This window comes from Neoarius graeffei, chromosome 25 (genome assembly GCF_027579695.1).
Source record: "Neoarius graeffei isolate fNeoGra1 chromosome 25, fNeoGra1.pri, whole genome shotgun sequence".
Classification (NCBI taxonomy): domain Eukaryota; kingdom Metazoa; phylum Chordata; class Actinopteri; order Siluriformes; family Ariidae; genus Neoarius; species Neoarius graeffei.
The window spans coordinates 7,160,462-7,177,734 of NC_083593.1; the positions used below are offsets into that span (position 1 = coordinate 7,160,462).

General features: G+C 43.1%; 3 protein-coding genes across 6 annotated transcripts in view; 1 reads left to right on the forward strand and 2 right to left on the reverse strand.

The window, feature by feature from the left end:
• On the reverse strand, window positions 1–954 carry LOC132873801 (uncharacterized). Its single transcript, XM_060909601.1, has one exon. It carries the CDS (start codon window positions 952–954, stop codon window positions 1–3), a length of 954 nt encoding a protein of 317 aa, XP_060765584.1.
• An 8,411-nt stretch (window positions 955–9,365) lies between these two features.
• On the reverse strand, window positions 9,366–10,331 carry LOC132873802 (alpha-1A adrenergic receptor). Its single transcript, XM_060909602.1, has one exon. It carries the CDS (start codon window positions 10,329–10,331, stop codon window positions 9,366–9,368), a length of 966 nt encoding a protein of 321 aa, XP_060765585.1.
• Window positions 10,332–16,559: 6,228 nt separating this feature from the next.
• The window catches only part of cplane1 (ciliogenesis and planar polarity effector 1), a 65,983-nt gene continuing 65,269 nt past the window's right edge, over window positions 16,560–17,273 (forward strand). For all 4 annotated transcript variants that reach the window (XM_060908843.1, XM_060908846.1, XM_060908845.1 and 1 more), the window contains exon 1: window positions 16,560–17,135. In XM_060908843.1, coding sequence (XP_060764826.1) covers window positions 17,055–17,135 — 81 coding nt within the window. In that variant the 5' untranslated portion in view covers window positions 16,560–17,054. The remainder of the gene's footprint in view (window positions 17,136–17,273) is intronic.

The following is a 17,273-nucleotide window of genomic DNA, read 5'->3' on the forward strand; positions in this document are numbered from 1 at the left end:
TTAATGTCTGGAGCAGGTCAGCTTTTGTACACCGTACAAGTAAATATAAGGGATAATGCATGTATAGGATGCTCCTACAAAGCTCTCAATGTCCTCTAACGCACTGGATGTGAAGATGGGCTCAAGGATGCTGACAATGATGTGAATTGCCCAGCAAATTAAGAAAAAAATGGCCACTGCCAACACACTCTTGGCGGCCCTCACCAGACTTCCCGATTTGGCTTGTGACTTGGATTTGGTAACTGTTGACGTATTATTACTGTTGTCTCCACTTTTCTCAGTTGAGGTGTTTCCTTCATTGCTGACTTCTGCACCCATTTTCTTCATTCGGTTTTCATTCTGCAGCAGTGTATTCGCGATCTGGATGCTTGCATAAAGAATCCCGGCAAGCGGTATTGCGTTCGCAAGCATGACATAGACCACCTTGTAAGCCTGATCGGCTTCCTGCGAAGGCAGCTCTTCCTTGCAATCCACTGTAGTCGTCACGTTCTCATTGCCTTTGGCAACTAAGAAAAAACGAGGAATGTTGATGACAAGTGCAAAGGTCCAGCTTCCTGTCAGCAGTGCAGCGGTAAATTGGAGGTTGTCCATTTGCACAGGAGCTCCTCCGCGCTTCAGGGAGCCCACGAGCTTCTGATGCCAGTACATAGTGATGAACATGGTGGTCAAGATGCTACTGGTTTCCGAGAATTCAGGCAGGAAAAAACGAAAGCCACAATACACCACAGGTGTTTCCACAGGTAAATAATGATCAATGTCAAAAATGTTGAAGATGTCCACCGTGTAACTCGTGATCAGATTGGACACGGCCAAGTTTACGAACAGGAGGTCGTTGGTTTTGAGCTGAGAAACGGATTTTGGCAGGGAGCAAATGCACAGCCAGTTGTTACCAATGATTCCAGCCAGACACAGAATGCTCCTGATTATAATCTTTGTCCAGTTTTCTGTATCCATCTCCATCTCAAGTTCTATTTTCTTTCCAAACACAGTGACTGGTGCAGCTGCCTGGATAATCAATGTTGCTGTCTAAACCACAGCTCGGTGAAGTCTGAAATTTATACTGAAATCAGCAGACATCTAATTTCATCACTGGCTGTGGTATGTAGATCTCCTCCTACCAGGTGCAAATGTAGGCAAATGTGTGTTTTGAAAATTTGCTTCCATTGTCAACAAACAAAAATGTATGGGCAGTCTATGTTAATTTTGCACCAACAGACAGACTTTCAGGCAGTCAGCCTGTATAGTTACAGTCAGAAGTTTACATACATGAACAACAAATGTCATGGCGGTATTGGACTTTCGATTATTTCTTCGAACTGTTCTTTTTCTGGGGCAGAATGATTGCACAACATGCATCTTTAATAGAAAATAATTTGGTGCGCAAGTTTTAATTTATTTTAGGTTTTCTGAAATCAACACGGGGTCAAACATTTACATACGCCCATTTAGATTATTAATTCAGTGGTGCTGAAAGTTCCAAAATGTCTTAACTTGCCAAGGCTAAAGCCTCTTAACTTCCTGTTAACAATCATGAATGACTACAGCTGGTAGCTTCTCTGTGCCAACATTCAAAGGGTTGGTTTGACAGAACTCGCTGGATTGACCAATACGCAGTACAGTGTGAAAGTCCAAGGAGCTCAGTGCAGATCTGAGAAAGAGGATCAAAAATTTTTTTACACAACTCAGGAATGTCTTTTGGAGCCATTTCTAAAGAACTGCAGATTCCAAGATCATCAGTTCAAACAATTTTGGAGCAGTAAGAACAAGTTTTTGAGAGGTGCAGTCACTTTGCTGGAAGAAGACCTAAACTGTCTCCTTCAGTTGAGAGGAAATTGGTCTGGATGGTCAGGAACCACCAAGGTACAGACCAGCTACAGACAGGTACAGAAAGCTGTCTATGGTCAAGTGAGTTTTACACTGCCATGGACTGAGGAGGCTGCCATCCAAGACAGAAACTCCTGCTCCAAAATTGACATCCTTCAAGTTTGATTAAAGTTTGCAACTGAACACATGGACAAAGAAAAAGCCTTCTGGAGGAAATTTTTATGGTCAGATGAGACAGATTGCATTGTTTAGCCACAATGACCAGAGGTACAGAGGAACACCGTACCAACTGTTAAGCATGGTGGTGGTAGCATCATGCTCTGGGGTTGTTCTTCTGCCAGTGGAACTGATGCGCTGTACAAAGTAGCTGGAATAATGAACTTCAGAATTCATAACCTCAAGTCATCAGAACCTTGGACACAATAGGGTGTTTCAACAAGACAGTGGCCCCAAATTTCCATCAAAGCTGGTTGTGGAGGATAAAGCAGGTTAACATTTAAGTTTAAAACAAGTCCTGACCCCAACCCAATGAAAATATGTCAATTACGCCACATATCGGTAAGTAAGTTGGGTCTGTACTCAGAAAAACGCTCTTAATTGAACTCTACCAATTCCACCAAAAAGAGGGGTCAAGTAGCCAACCAGAATTCTGCCAAAAGCTTGTGGATAATTACCAAAAGTATGTGGTCAAGGTGAAACTTGCTAAGAGATGTTTGACTAAATATTAGGCGTGCTGTTTGTATACTCTGTATGTATAATTTTGACCGTTTGTTGATTTTAAGCAAACCTGAAATAAATGAAATCTTGTGCACCAAATTCTTTTTTTTTCCTATTCAAGATGTATGTCGGGCAGCACGGTGGTGTAGTGGTTAGCGCTGTCGCCTCACAGCAAGAAGGTCCGGGTTCGAGCCCTGTGGCCGGCGAGGGCTTTTCTGTGCGGAGTTTGCATGTTCTCCCCATGTCCGCGTGGGTTTCCTCCAGGTGCTCCGGTTTCCCCCACAGTCCAAAGACATGCAGGTTAAGTTAACTGGTGACTCTAAATTGACCGTAGGTGTGAATGTGAGTGTGAATGGTTGTCTGTGTCTATGTGTCAGCCCTGTGATGACCTGGCGACTTGTCCAGGGTGTACCCCGCCTTTCGCCCGTAGTCAGCTTGGATAGACTCCAGCTTGCCTGCGACCCTGTAGAACAGGATAAAGTGGCTAAAGATGATGAGATGAGATGTATGTCATACAATCATTTTGCTACAGAAAAAGAACAGTTCAAAGAAGTTACTGAAAGCCCAATACTGCCATGGCATGTCCATGATGAGTGTATGTAAACTTCTGAACACAGCTGTGTGTGTGTATATAGAACATATCAATCCTATGTAATAAAGCGTATTATTGCACATGCATTGCATGGCCAAAAGTTTGTGGACACCTTACTATCACACCCCTATATAGTTCATCCCCAAATTGTTGCCACAAAATTAGAAACGTAGTTTTAGAGGCTGTCTTGGTATGCTGCAGTATTACAATTTCCCTTCAGTGGAACTAATAGATGTAGTCCAAACAATGCCAATGAGCACAAAGTGAGCTCCATAAAGACGTGGTTTACCAAGGTTGGTGTGGAAGAATTTGAGTGGCCTGCACAGATCCCTGATCTCAGCCCTACGGAACACCTTTGGGATGAACTGGAACATCAGAAGGGTGCAGGTTACTATAAGAGCAAAGGGGGGCTAAATCTAGAATGTTCAAAAAGTACATGTGGGTGTGATGGTAAAGTTTCCACAAACGTTTAGCCGTACTGTACAATGTACCTGCCTGCTACCCTGTAGAGCAGGATAAGCGGCTACAGATAATGGATGGATGGATGGATGGTGTGCCATTATGTTGTAAAGTTTTTCCAAGAATTGTTACCTTTTTTGACCTCATTAATGCTCTTGTGATTGGACGGACAAATCACCATAACCACATTATGAAATCTAGTGGAAAGCCTTCCCAAAAGTGTGAATGCTGTGATGGCACTGAAAGGGGGGGGACCAATCCGTCCATATTACTGCCCATGGTTATGGAATGGGATGTTCAAGAACAGATCGGGGTATGATGGTCAGATGGTCACAAACTTTTGATCATATAGTGTAAGTATACAATAATGTTTTTTACTTCATTCATCAGTGGAAAAGGACCAGATGATATTTGGGTGGGGCAGCATGGTGGTGTAGTGGTTAGCGCTGTCGCCTCACAGCAAGAAGGTCTGGGTTCGAGCCCCGTGGCCGGCGAGGGCCTTTCTGTGCGGAGTTTGCATGTTCTCCCCGTGTCCGCGTGGGTTTCCTCCGGGTGCTCCGGTTTCCTCCACAGTCCAAAGACATGCAGGTTAGGTTAACTGGTGACTCTAAATTGACCGTAGGTGTGAATCTCATCTCATTATCTCTAGCTGCTTTATCCTTCTACAGCGTTGCAGGCAAGCTGGAGCCTATCCCAGCTGACTACGGGTGAAAGGCGGGGTACACCCTGGACAAGTCGCCAGGTCATCACAGGGCTGACACATAGACACAGACAACCATTCACACTCACATTCACACCTACGCTCAATTTAGAGTCACCAGTTAACCTAACCTGCATGTCTTTGGACTGTGGGGGAAACCGGAGCACCCGGAGGAAACCCACGCGGACACGGGGAGAACATGCAAACTCCACACAGAAAGGCCCTCGCCGGCCCTGGGGCTCGAACCCAGGACCTTCTTGCTGTGAGGCGACAGTGCTAACCACCCGTAGGTGTGAATGTGAGTGTGAATGGTTGTCTGTGTCTATGTGTCAGCCCTGTGATGACCTGGCGACTTGTCCAGGGTGTACCCCGCCTTTCGCCCGTAGTCAGCTGGTATAGGCTCCAGCTTGACTGCGACCCTGTAGAACAGGATAAAGCGGCTAGAGATAATGAGATGAGATATTTGGGTGGTGGTGGTGATGGTGGTTTGTTTACTCAAAACTAACATTGATGAAGTGTAGAGAACCATTAACACACAATGGACATCATTTATCTATCTTTTAGTCAAGGTGTGTGTGTGTGTGTGTGTGTGTGTGTGTGTGTGTGTATCCCAAACCAAACGAAGTTTCAGAAACGCTGATTTTCAGCATATTTGCATGTATATATCGATCACCCGTAAAGTGCAAAGCATGTTCCTGACACTTATTGTTTGCATGTAGGGATGCCCAGCCCACAAAACTCCATAAAAGGTAAAGTATACAGAGAGCTGAAAGATGAAATGAACAATGAAAGAAAAAAATGGAAAGGCAGAAGTGGAAGTTAGTTTAACTCCCTTCCAGCCAGTCCTGCATTTATACAGTGACTTTGACGTCAATCACATCAATAACTGGCTTTCGCAACATTTATTTGATGATGCTCATAGTCCTTAATTGTGATCCTATAGCGGAGACTCCAAAGCACTTGTAGAAGTCGCTCTGGATAAGGGCACCTGCGAAATGGCAAATTTGAAGATTATTTCCAAGTGTCATAGAGAGAACGGGAAACAGTCTGTTCTGATCCACTGTCTGGAGAACATAGAAGGGAAGCTTTTACTGAACCACTAACTGTTCTACTTTATCACAGAATTGAGTGACGATATGAACATACAGCAAGTCCAACAGAGTCGGAAATTGTTCTCAGTGGAGACGACGTCGACTCTTTGTAGGGTTCTATACAGAATCATTAATTGTTTCCTGAGAGAGACAAATTACTGATTTTGTTGTGTGTTCATTCTTGACATTGTGTCTCCAAGGCCAACAAGTTTTAGTCATGAATGCAACTTTTGCTTGATTGCCTGTTTTATGTGTTTGTGGATCTGCATTTGGCTTCACTTCTGTCTGGCTTTTCACCCTTTTAAATTCATTACTGGTACTGGTTCAAAATTGCTTAATGAGTCATTTAGTTATATACGTTTTCTTTTTATAGTCAGGTTGATTTTTCTCCCTCTATTGCTATTTTAGTGAAGAAAAGGACAATTCTATTTGAAGAGAATACTAATTCATTTTCAGTAACCTTAAAGTGTATGTAATGCCTTATTGTAATGCTCATCTCATCTCATCTCATCTCATCTCATCTCATTATCTCTAGCCGCTTTATCCTTCTACAGGGTCGCAGGCAAGCTGGAGCCTATCCCAGCTGACTACGGGCGAAAGGCGGGGTACACCCTGGACAAGTCGCCAGGTCATCACAGGGCTGACACATAGACACAGACAACCATTCACACTCACATTCACACCTACGCTCAATTTAGAGTCACCAGTTAACCTAACCTGCATGTCTTTGGACTGTGGGGGAAACCGGAGCACCCAGAGGAAACCCACGCGGACACGGGGAGAACATGCAAACTCCACACAGAAAGGCCCTCGCCGGCCCCGGGGCTCGAACCCAGGACCTTCTTGCTGTGAGGCGACAGCACTAACCACTACACCACCGTGCCGCCTATTGTAATGCTTTAAAATGAATATATATCATAAGTAACAACCAAAATGAATTAATAAAACAGGGGGGAAAATAATATTAATGATTTGTTATTTTATTATCAAGCACAAAACTATCAATAAGTCATGGCGTCCGAATCCCGGAAAAAGGTAGCCTTGCCCCAGGGCATGTCTCGCATGACATCATACTGTATATGGAATCCCAGCTATCTGGGTAATTTCAATTCATGTGGGTCCGTGCTTGGTTACTCACTGAAATTGGATATTATTGTTGGAATCTTACAAAAATAATGATGAGCTGCGTTGTATTTGGATATTCAAATCCATATACAAAAGGGCATCAGTTCACAAATTTCCAAGACATGATACGAATCTAAAGCAACAGTGGGTGAGGTTTGTGCAAACAAAGCGGGCAGATTTCATGTCACCTACTACTAATAAATTTGATTCATCGAGTGTTCATCACCAGAACGACCACATGGGAATTATTGGAGCAAAATAGAAACCCGTTTATTTAATAGATTCAAGATTCCTTTATTGTCACTGCACCGTACAGTACAGTGAAATTGAAGCACGCAATCCAGTTGGTGTATTCAAACAAACAGTATTAACGGAAAAAAAAAAAAGGCAGATCTGTACAAGATAAACATTCAGGTAAAAGATAAACAAATCTATACAAGATAGATAGATAAGTCAATAAAAAAAGATAAACATGTCTTTTCAAGAACTGCTTAAAAAAAGTAGTTCTATGTATCTAGGGTGTGACCTATTGCACAGTAATAAGTGAATATATTGGACAATTACGCGTGATATTTGCACATTTGCCCATGCTGACAGAGTGCATTTGAGCAGGAACGATATAAATAAATATAGGTGGTCGAGAGAATACGGTGCATGTGGTTGTAAAAACATATACTATTCGGGTAAGAGGTAGGCATGTAGAGGTGTAGACATTTGATCTGACATTTGGACAGTTTGTCGTTTCCCCCATTATCACCCACTTCATATTTTCTTTCAGTAATTACACTGAATAAGTGTACGTTTTAAAGATTATACTTCTGCATTTGTTGAGGTACATGTAAATATTTCCTTATATTTTGCATCGGGGCGGCACGGTGGTGTAGTGGTTAGCGCTGTCGCCTCACAGCAAGAAGGTCCGGGTTCGAGCCCCGTGGCCGGCGAGGGCCTTTCTGTGCGGAGTTTGCATGTTCTCCCCGTGTCCGCGTGGGTTTCCTCCAGGTGCTCCGGTTTCTCCCACAGTCCAAAGACATGCAGGTTAGGTTAACTGGTGACTCTAAATTGACCGTAGGTGTGAATGTGAGTGTGAATGGTTGTCTGTGTCTATGTGTCAGCCCTGTGATGACCTGGCGACTTGTCCAGGGTGTACCCCGCCTTTCGCCCGTAGTCAGCTGGGATAGGCTCCAGCTTGCCTGCGACCCTGTAGAACAGGATAAAGCGGCTACAGATAATGAGATGAGATGAGATTTTGCAGCAGCCAGCTTAGAATAAAAATCCACAAACCAATCTGTGTTTCCAGTTCTCTCTGGCTGGTGGTGCACTATCGGTGCTGAGTGGGACTGTCATGAACTGAGTGAACTGGTAGTTTCTCATCTTGGAGGCTTGAAAAGATTACCATATACTCTAGAATATCCTTGATAATCATTTGCCCCTTCATCTGATATACGTATAAGAATCCCAATCACTATCAGACTTCTCTCAGAAACGTGATTCCATATCGAGACTGGTCTAACCACTGCTGCGCACATGAACGAAATTGATACCTCAATTGTTACACATGTGACGTCACGCACCCCTTCGGGATCTTCCGGTTCAGTCTTGGCAGATTCTGTGAAAATTGGCTGATTTTATTGATTTTCCATTAATTTATGGCCTTTTGGATCAGCTATGGTTCGAAAACACATGATCAATCAACATAATGATTGTTGCTTTGTACAAGGAAAAAAGTGTGGTTTAGGGACATTAAATTCACTTTCAAAAAAATTCCCTGGTTAAAATATTTGTAGAAGAAGGATCATGTTTTGTTCCACTGATACTGGTTAAGGTTCCAGGTCACCATTTTTACTGATATCGCTTCACAAGTATCTAACCTGATTACCTGTCATGCTAATTTCCAAATATTGTAGTTCATACCACATTCTTAACAAAATGCAGATGGTAAAAACACAATCTGGAAGCAGGTTTGTTCTTATTTCAGAGTTTATCAAATATTGTTTTTCCCCAGAATATCTTTACATTCTGTGTGGCTGTATACTGAATAAAATATTTGGTTTTCCCCCTTAAGGGATAATCACCATTACACCAAATTAACCATCTCAACCTCCTCTATGATGCAAAACCAAATTGCTGGTGCTCTGTGTACAGATAATTGAGAACGCATTGGTTCGCAATTCTGCACGTGATTAATGTTGTTGTAACTGACGTCTGACAGCAGAGGATCAGTCATGATGAAGTGCTGCTCAACTTTAATGACCAGTTTCACCAAATGAAAGTAAAAAACTAAAACAAATCCTTTAACGTCATACCATTTATTCTCGTCTCATCTCATTATCTCTAGTCGCTTTATCCTGTTCTACAGGGTCGCAGGCAAGCTGGAGCCTATCCCAGCTGACTACGGGCGAAAGGCGGGGTACACCCTGGACAAGTCGCCAGGTCATCACAGGGCTGACACATAGACACAGACAACCATTCACACTCACATTCACACCTACGGTCAATTTAGAGTCACCAGTTAACCTAACCTGCATGTCTTTGGACTGTGGGGGAAACCGGAGCACCCGGAGGAAACCCACGGGGACACGGGGAGAACATGCAAACTCCGTACAGAAAGGCCCTCACCGGCCACTGGGCTCGAACCCGGACCTTCTTGCTGTGAGGTGACAGTGCTAACCACTACACCACTGTGCCACCCTAAGTGAGCTACTATTTAAAAAAAATATAATTAGTTATACAGTATACTCTCAGCAGATTATCGCATTATTAATGGATTTTTTTTCACCTACAATCTATTTTCATTCTTTTTTCCCCATTGTGTAATATTTCAAGTTTAAGCCCTTCATGTACAGTAATAAATTACAGCTTACTGAATTACTCCCGTGACACGTCCTCTGGAGCAGGTCAGCTTTTGCATACCGTCCAGGTAAATATAAGGGATGATGCATGTATAGGATGCTCCTACGAAGCTCTCCAAGTCCTCTAACACACTGGCTGGTGAGACGACCCCAATGATGCTGACGATGAAATGAAATACCCAGCAAGCTAAGAAAAAAATGGCCACTGCCAACACACTCTTGGCGGCCCTTACCAGGCTTCCTGATTTGGCTTGTGACTTGGACTTGGTAACTGTTGATACATTATTACTGTTGTCTCCACTTTTCTTGACTGAGGTGTTCCCTTCATTTCTCACGTCTGGACCCATTTTCTTGAATCGCTTTTCATTCCGCAGCAGTGTAATCGCGATCTGGATGCTTGCATAAAGAATCCCGGTAAGTGGTAACACATTGGCGAGTATGACATACACCGCCTTGTAGGCTTCGTCGGCTGCCTGCGAAGGCAACTCTTCCTTGCAATCCGCAGTCGTCGTGTTCTCATTGTCTTCAGCGACGAAGAAAAAATGAGGAACGTTGATGACGAGTGCAAAGATCCAGCTACCTGTCAGTAGCACGGTGATGAGACGGAGGTTGTCCATTCGCACAGGACCTCCTCCGCGCTTCAGGGAGCCCACGAGCTTCTGATGCCAGTACATAGTGATGAACATGGTGCTCAAGATGCTGCTGTTCTCTGAGAATTCGGGCAGGAAAAAACGAAAACCGCAATACACCTTTCCCATAGATAAAGACTGTTCAGTGTGGAAAATGTGGAGGATGTCCACAAAGTAATTAGTGATCAGATTGGACACGGCCAAGTTTACAAACAGGACATCGTTGGTTCGGAGCTGAGAAACAGATTTTGGCAGGGAGCTAATGCACAGCCAGTTGTTACCAATGATTCCAGCCAGACACATAATGCCTCTGATTATAATTTTTGTCCAATGTTCTGTATCCATCTCAAATTCTCATTAAGAGCCCTCTTCTTTCCAAATGCAGTGACGGATGCAGCTGTCTGGATAATCGATGTTACTGTCTCAACCACAGTTTGGTGAAGTCTGAAATTTATCCTGATCTCAGCACACACCTAATTGCCTTCATTGTGGCTGTGGTGTATAGCTCTCCTCCTACCGGCTGCGTATGTCTGCAAGTGTGTATTTGTCTTGCAGGTTTATTTTAAATTTGTACTGACAGACAGACTTTGACACGGTCAACTTATATGTAATATAACGTAGTAGAACTATCCTAATTCTAAGATCACCCACCCGCCGAAGAATCTCACTGTATTTGCATGATTTATTATTATGCTGAAAAATGTAAAACTTGTGTGCATGCATACATAAACACAATGCAAAGTATAGTGTAGTTTTTTTTTTCTTCAAAAAAGTTATTTTTCTTTATACTACAGATACTTTGCATGTTCTGCACAAGCTCGTCTTTCCGAGCAATGAGTTTGTCTGAATCCCAAATCAACTCGTTTACAATTTTATGACGTAGAGTATGAAACGATGGTTTAGGCATGATTCAAAGATAAATTCTTCTGTAATACATGAGAGAGCAGAAGACTTCGACAAATGGATCATGAGCCCATACTATAAGGCTGAAGATTTTCATTTGTTCATAAATACAAAAACATGACTCATATAGCAGATATAACAACATGCTGAGATATACACTACTGTTCAAAAGTTTGGGGTCACCCAGACAATTTTGTGTTTTCCCATGAAAAGTCACACTTTTATTTCCCACCATAAGTTGTAAAACGAATAGAAAATATAGTCAAGACATTTCTCTGGCCATTTTGAGCATTTAATCGACCCCACAAATGTGATGCTCCAGAAACTCAATCTGCTCCAAGGAAGGTCAGTTTTATAGCTTCTCTAAAGAGCTCAACTGTTTTCAGCTGTGCTAACATGATTGTACAAGGGTTTTCTAATCATCCATTAGCCTTCTGAGGCAATGAGCAAACACATTGTACCATTAGAACACTGGAGTGAGAGTTGCTGGAAATGGGCCTCTATACACCTATGGAGATATTGCACCAAAAACCAGACATGTGCAGCTAGAATAGTCATTTACCACATTAGCAATGTATAGAGTGGATTTCTGATTAGTTTAAAGCGATCTTCATTGAAAAGAACAGTGCTTTTCTTTCAAAAATAAGGACATTTCAAAGTGACCCCAAACTTTTGAACGGTAGTGTAACTGAATATTCATACGACAGATTGGAAATGCTTGGGTTTTTTAAACAATGTTTTCTGAGGCTAAATAAAACTATTTTAGAAAAATCAGAAACCTTAACAAGGGTCATAAAAAGAGTGAAAAAGAGACAACACAAAGATTGGTTTGATGAAAACAATGACGCCATTACAGCCCTGTTGAAACAGAAACACGACAGTTTCCAGGCAGTTCTCAGATGACACAGCACAAAACCACCAGCGCTACAGAGCTTTTCGGAACAAATGCCAGACAGAGCTTCGTCGCATGCAGAACCAGTGGTGGCTTGAACGCGCACATGATATTGAGAAATATGCAGAACGCCATGATCCAAAGAGTTTCTTTGAGGCTGTGAAGTTTGCGACTCAACGTCGATCGTCTGTTCTGACACCCATCAATGATCTAGCCGAAAACCACCTCACAGAGAAGGATGACATCATATAACGCTGGAAAGTACCTTTCAGTACTCTTCTCAACCAGCCAAGTAATATCAATCCATCAGTTCTGGATGACATCCCTCAAGAGGAGATCCTCACTGATCTTGAAGCACCCCCAACTGAAGAAGAGCTTTCCAAGGCCTTGAAACAACTAGCCACTCCAGGTCAAGACTGCATCCCAGCAGAGGTCTTGAAAGCTGGTGGTCCAAGGCTACACGCTGAACTACTCGGATTATTAACAGCTATCTGGGAACAGGAGCAGGTGCCCCAAGACTGGAGAAAACCCACACGGACACGGGGAGAACATGCAAACTCCACACAGAAAGGCCCCCGTCAGCCACTGGGCTCAAACCCAGAACCTATCTGGGACAGCTAGTATAGACACACAGGTGATAATCTCATCTCATCTCATTATCTCTAGCCGCTTTATCCTTCTACAGGGTCGCAGGCAAGCTGGAGCCTATCCCAGCTGACTACGGGCGAAAGGCGGGGTACACCCTGGACAAGTCGCCAGGTCATCACAGGGCTGACACATAGACACAGACAACCATTCACACTCACATTCACACCTACGGTCAATTTAGAGTCACCAGTTAACCTAACCTGCATGTCTTTGGACTGTGGGGGAAACCGGAGCACAGGTGATAATTTAAAATAAAAATAGTATTTAAAAAATAATTTATTTCAGTCTTCAAAGGCGGCATGCAAATGTAATTACGGCGCGCACAGACTTATCACTTATCTACACCGACTCACATAAAATACTTCCTTTTGAAATAGATAAAATAAATCACAATTCCACCTTACCTTTGAATCGTGCTTTTAGGAACAGCATTTTCTTTCATCATTTGTAATTCTTCCTCATTTACGGTGAAGGCGATTGGCTGCCATTTTGCCGAGTCACTCGAGGTAATTATTGAGGAATAATCCAAATCTCTCAACCAATCAGTGCACATGATTTCCTATAATCACCTGTGTATTTATTTATACTGAAGACAATTCACATCTATTACATTTGGAATTACAGAGTACTGGTCAACTTGGGGCGGCACGGTGATGTAGTGGTTAGCACTCTTGCTTGACAGCAAGAAGGTTCTGGGTTTGAGCCCCGTGGCCGGCGAGGGCCTTTCTGTGCGGAGTTTGCATGTTCTCCCCGTATCCGCGTGGGTTTCCTCCAGGTGCTCCGGTTTCCCCTACAGTCCAAAGACATGCAGGTTAGGCTAACTGGCGGCTCTAAATTGACTGTAGGTGTGAATGTGAGTGTGAATGGTTGTCTGTGTCTATGTGTCAGCCCTGTGATGACCTGGCGATTTGTCCAGGGTGTACCCCGCCTTTCGCCCGTAGTCAGCTGGGATAGGCTCCAGCTTGCCTGCGACCCTGCACAGGATAAGCGGTTACAGATAATGGATGGATGGATGGATGGTCAACTTTGAGAGGTCAAAAAAGCCAAAAGCTGTATGATTAGAACTCTAACTTCTTATACTGTTATACTTTTGCACATAATTTGTATTTGTCCCTTTTTTCCTTTAATCCTTTACAAACCTGCCTTTTGTTTATCCACAATCTTATTAAAGTATTATTAGTAGTAATACTGTAATAATACCTTCAAAATTGATGCCTGTCCAGTTGAATCTGTAAAGACGACACCACCCTCATTGGACTCATCTCTGATGAGGATGACTCTACCTACAGGTAGGAGACTGACCATTTGGTATCCTGGTGCAGGCAGAACAACTTAGAGCTTCATGCTCTAAAGACAGTGGAGATGATTGTAGACTTCAGGAGGAGCTCTGCCACACCCTCCCCATCGCCCTGTTTGACTCCCCAGTAACCTCTGTGGAGTATTTTCGCTTCCTGGGCACTACAATCACTCAGGACCTCAAGTGAGAGATGAATACCTGCTCGCTTACCAAGAAAGCACAGCAGAGGGTGGATTTCCTGTGGCAGTTGAACAAGTTTGATCGGCCAAGGACAATGATGGTGCACTTTTACACCACCATCATAGGGTCCATCCTCACCTCCTCCATCACCGTCTGGTACACTGCTGCCATCTCCAAGGACATCATTCGCTCTGCTGAGAGGATGATTGGCTACAACCTTCCGTCTCTTCAGGACCTGTACAAGTCCAGGATCCTGAGGAGAGCAGAAAGGACTGTGGCCAACCCCTCTCATCCCAGATACAAACTTTTTGAATCACTTCCCTCTAGTAGGAGGTTGAGGTCCATCAGAACCAGAACCTCACACCCACGCTTTTTTCCCACTGCACCTGGACTCATCAATAAGGTCGGAGACCCCACTGACTCTAACCTCACACTTCCAATCTGTAACATTAATGCACTTCGTCTCCAAACTTGCATGTTTCAAGGTCATGTCATACATCTTCACTCTGTGAACTTGCATTGCACATTCCGAAACACACTGTACAGCTTGGTTATTGACTTAGCCCATTACACATACCGTATTCTCTTCTTCTCACACATTCATATCATATCTCTTCTCCATCCTCATCATATGACCTATTTTTGCACATTCTGGGACACACTCCGACAGCTCATGCACATAACCCTTAAATTTGTCCACTTTGTATTATTTATTCTATCTATATAGCTACGTTTTTGTCTTTGCTAAATACTTCTAGCTTAACTGTTCAAGCACCAATCCATCCATCATCTGTAGCCACTTATCCTGTGCAGGGGCAAGCTGGAGCCTATCCCAGCTGACTACGGGCGAAAGGCGGGGTACACCCTGGACAAGTCACCAGGTCATCACAGGGCTGACACACAGACACTCACTTTCACCAATTAGCCTAACCTGCATGTCTTTGGACTGTGGGGGAAACCAGAGCACCCCATGCAGACACAGGGAGAACATGCAAACTCCACACAGAAAGGCCCTCGTCACCCGCTGGGCTTGAACCCACAACCTTCTTGCTGTGAGGTGACAGTGCTTAATCACTACACCACCATGCTGCCTCAGTCACCAAAGCAGATTCCTTGTATGCGAGAGCGTACTTTGGAATAAACTTGATTCTGATTCTATTATAACATTCTACTTCCTACTTTTTAATGCCCTGATGGGAACATTTTCTTTCTCAGATGCATGTTTGAAGTAAATTACTTTTTTGATTTGTTTATTCAATCTTAAAATGGTTGTGCAAATAACATAATATATGGATGACACAAGAAAGTACATTTACTTATTTCCATTGTGGTCCATCATCTCATCTCATTATCTCTAGCTGCTTTATCCTGTCCTACAGGGTCGCAGGCGAGCTGGAGCCTATCCCAGCTGACTACGGGCGAAAGGCGGGGTACACCCTGGACAAGTCGCCAGGCTATCACAGGGCTGACACACAGACACTCACTTTCACCAATTAGCCTAACCTGCATGTCTTTGGACTGTGGGGGAAACCAGAGCACCCCATGCAGACACAGGGAGAACATGCAAACTCCACACAGAAAGGCCCTCGTCAGCCGCTGGGCTTGAACCCACAACCTTCTTGCTGTGAGGTGACAGTGCTTAATCACTAGCACCAAGCACCAATCACCAAAGCAGATTCCTTGTATGTGAGAGCGTACTTTGGAATAAACTTGATTCTCATCTCATCTCATTATCTCTAGCCGCTTTATCCTTCTACAGGGTCGCAGGCAAGCTGGAGCCTATCCCAGCTGACTACGGGTGAAAGGCGGGGTACACCCTGGACAAGTCGCCAGGTCATCACAGGGCTGACACATAGACACAGACAACCATTCACACTCACATTCACACCTACGGTCAATTTAGAGTCACCAGTTAACCTAACCTGCATGTCTTTGGACTGTGGGGGAAACCGGAGCACCCGGAGGAAACCCACGCGGACACGGGGAGAACATGCAAACTCCACACAGAAAGGCCCTCGCCGGCCACGGGGCTCGAACCCAGGACCTTCTTGCTGTGAGGCGACAGTGCTAACCACTACACCACTGTGCCGCCCTAAACTTGATTCTGATTCTGTTATAACATTCTACTTTTTAATGCGCTGATGGGAACATTTTCTTTCTCAGATGCATGTTTGAAGTAAATTACATTTCTGATATGTTTATTCAATCTTAAAATGGTTGCGAAAATAACATAATAATATATGGATGACACATTTATTTATTTCCATTGTGGTCCATTATAAAAATAAAAGAAAATACACGTAACATAGTTCAATAGCACCAATAAAAAAAAAAAGTTAATGGTGACATCATTATACCAACCACTCTGTTAAACATGGGCTCAGGAAAACCAATGAAATAATGACATAAATTATGAAATAAAAAAAAATTATAAAACATAATTAAGCAGTTTACCTTGAAAAAGGTGGACAATTCTTAAATGATAGGATTAAATAGGTTGTTTGATTTGTGGCTGATTTTATTTTTATTTAAAAAAAAAAAAAATCCTTTTTTGGACCACTCTCCTGTGCGCGAGCTCGCTGCGCGCTCTCGTGTCGGCGTGAACGCGTCTGGTTCCATGGCAACGAAACGGGAATCTGTGTAGTACCGGAAGTGGAGGGAAATTCGAAAGAAAGGGGAAAAAAACCGTTATAAATTTTATACAAATACTCACTTTATTTGTTTTTAGAGTGTTTGGGATAAATATACACTTATTATCAATAACAGAAATTGATTCGTTATTGATAAATAATAAAGTTTTCCTTCTTTTTTTGGGTCTGTTTAAACGCCTGGCTTCTATCACAGGGTTCCATCTCAGGTTGCTAGCTTCTTTGCTAACAAACATGACTCGGTATTTTTTTCCCCCCCGGTACAGTAAGTCTTTTTAATGTTTTAGATTAATTTAAGTCTTTGTTTTTACTCCCAACATGCTTATTATTTTATAATTTTACCACTGGACGTGAATTTCTGACCGTTATTTCGGAATTCTGTCGGTGTTTAGCGAGCTAGCTCAAACCAACATGTCCTCATTTCCAACATGAAGTGTTTCAGTGATTTTAAAAAGCAGTAAACGTGGAGCATCTGAAGTCTCTCATAATAGACACCAAACATGGAGGTGAAGTTCGAGGTGTTGGTGTCGTCCAGCATCAAGAGGAAAAAACCATGGCCGAGATTTTGTTGGCTGGGAAAGGTGAGACTGACAGATTTATTCACTGAGGGCTGACAAGAAAGTGCCTTTTTAGTTTAGTTTAGTTTGTCACAGTTGCAAAATATTACAAACCAAAAATATTATCTATTTACACAAACAAAAATCAAACAGAAAAAAAAA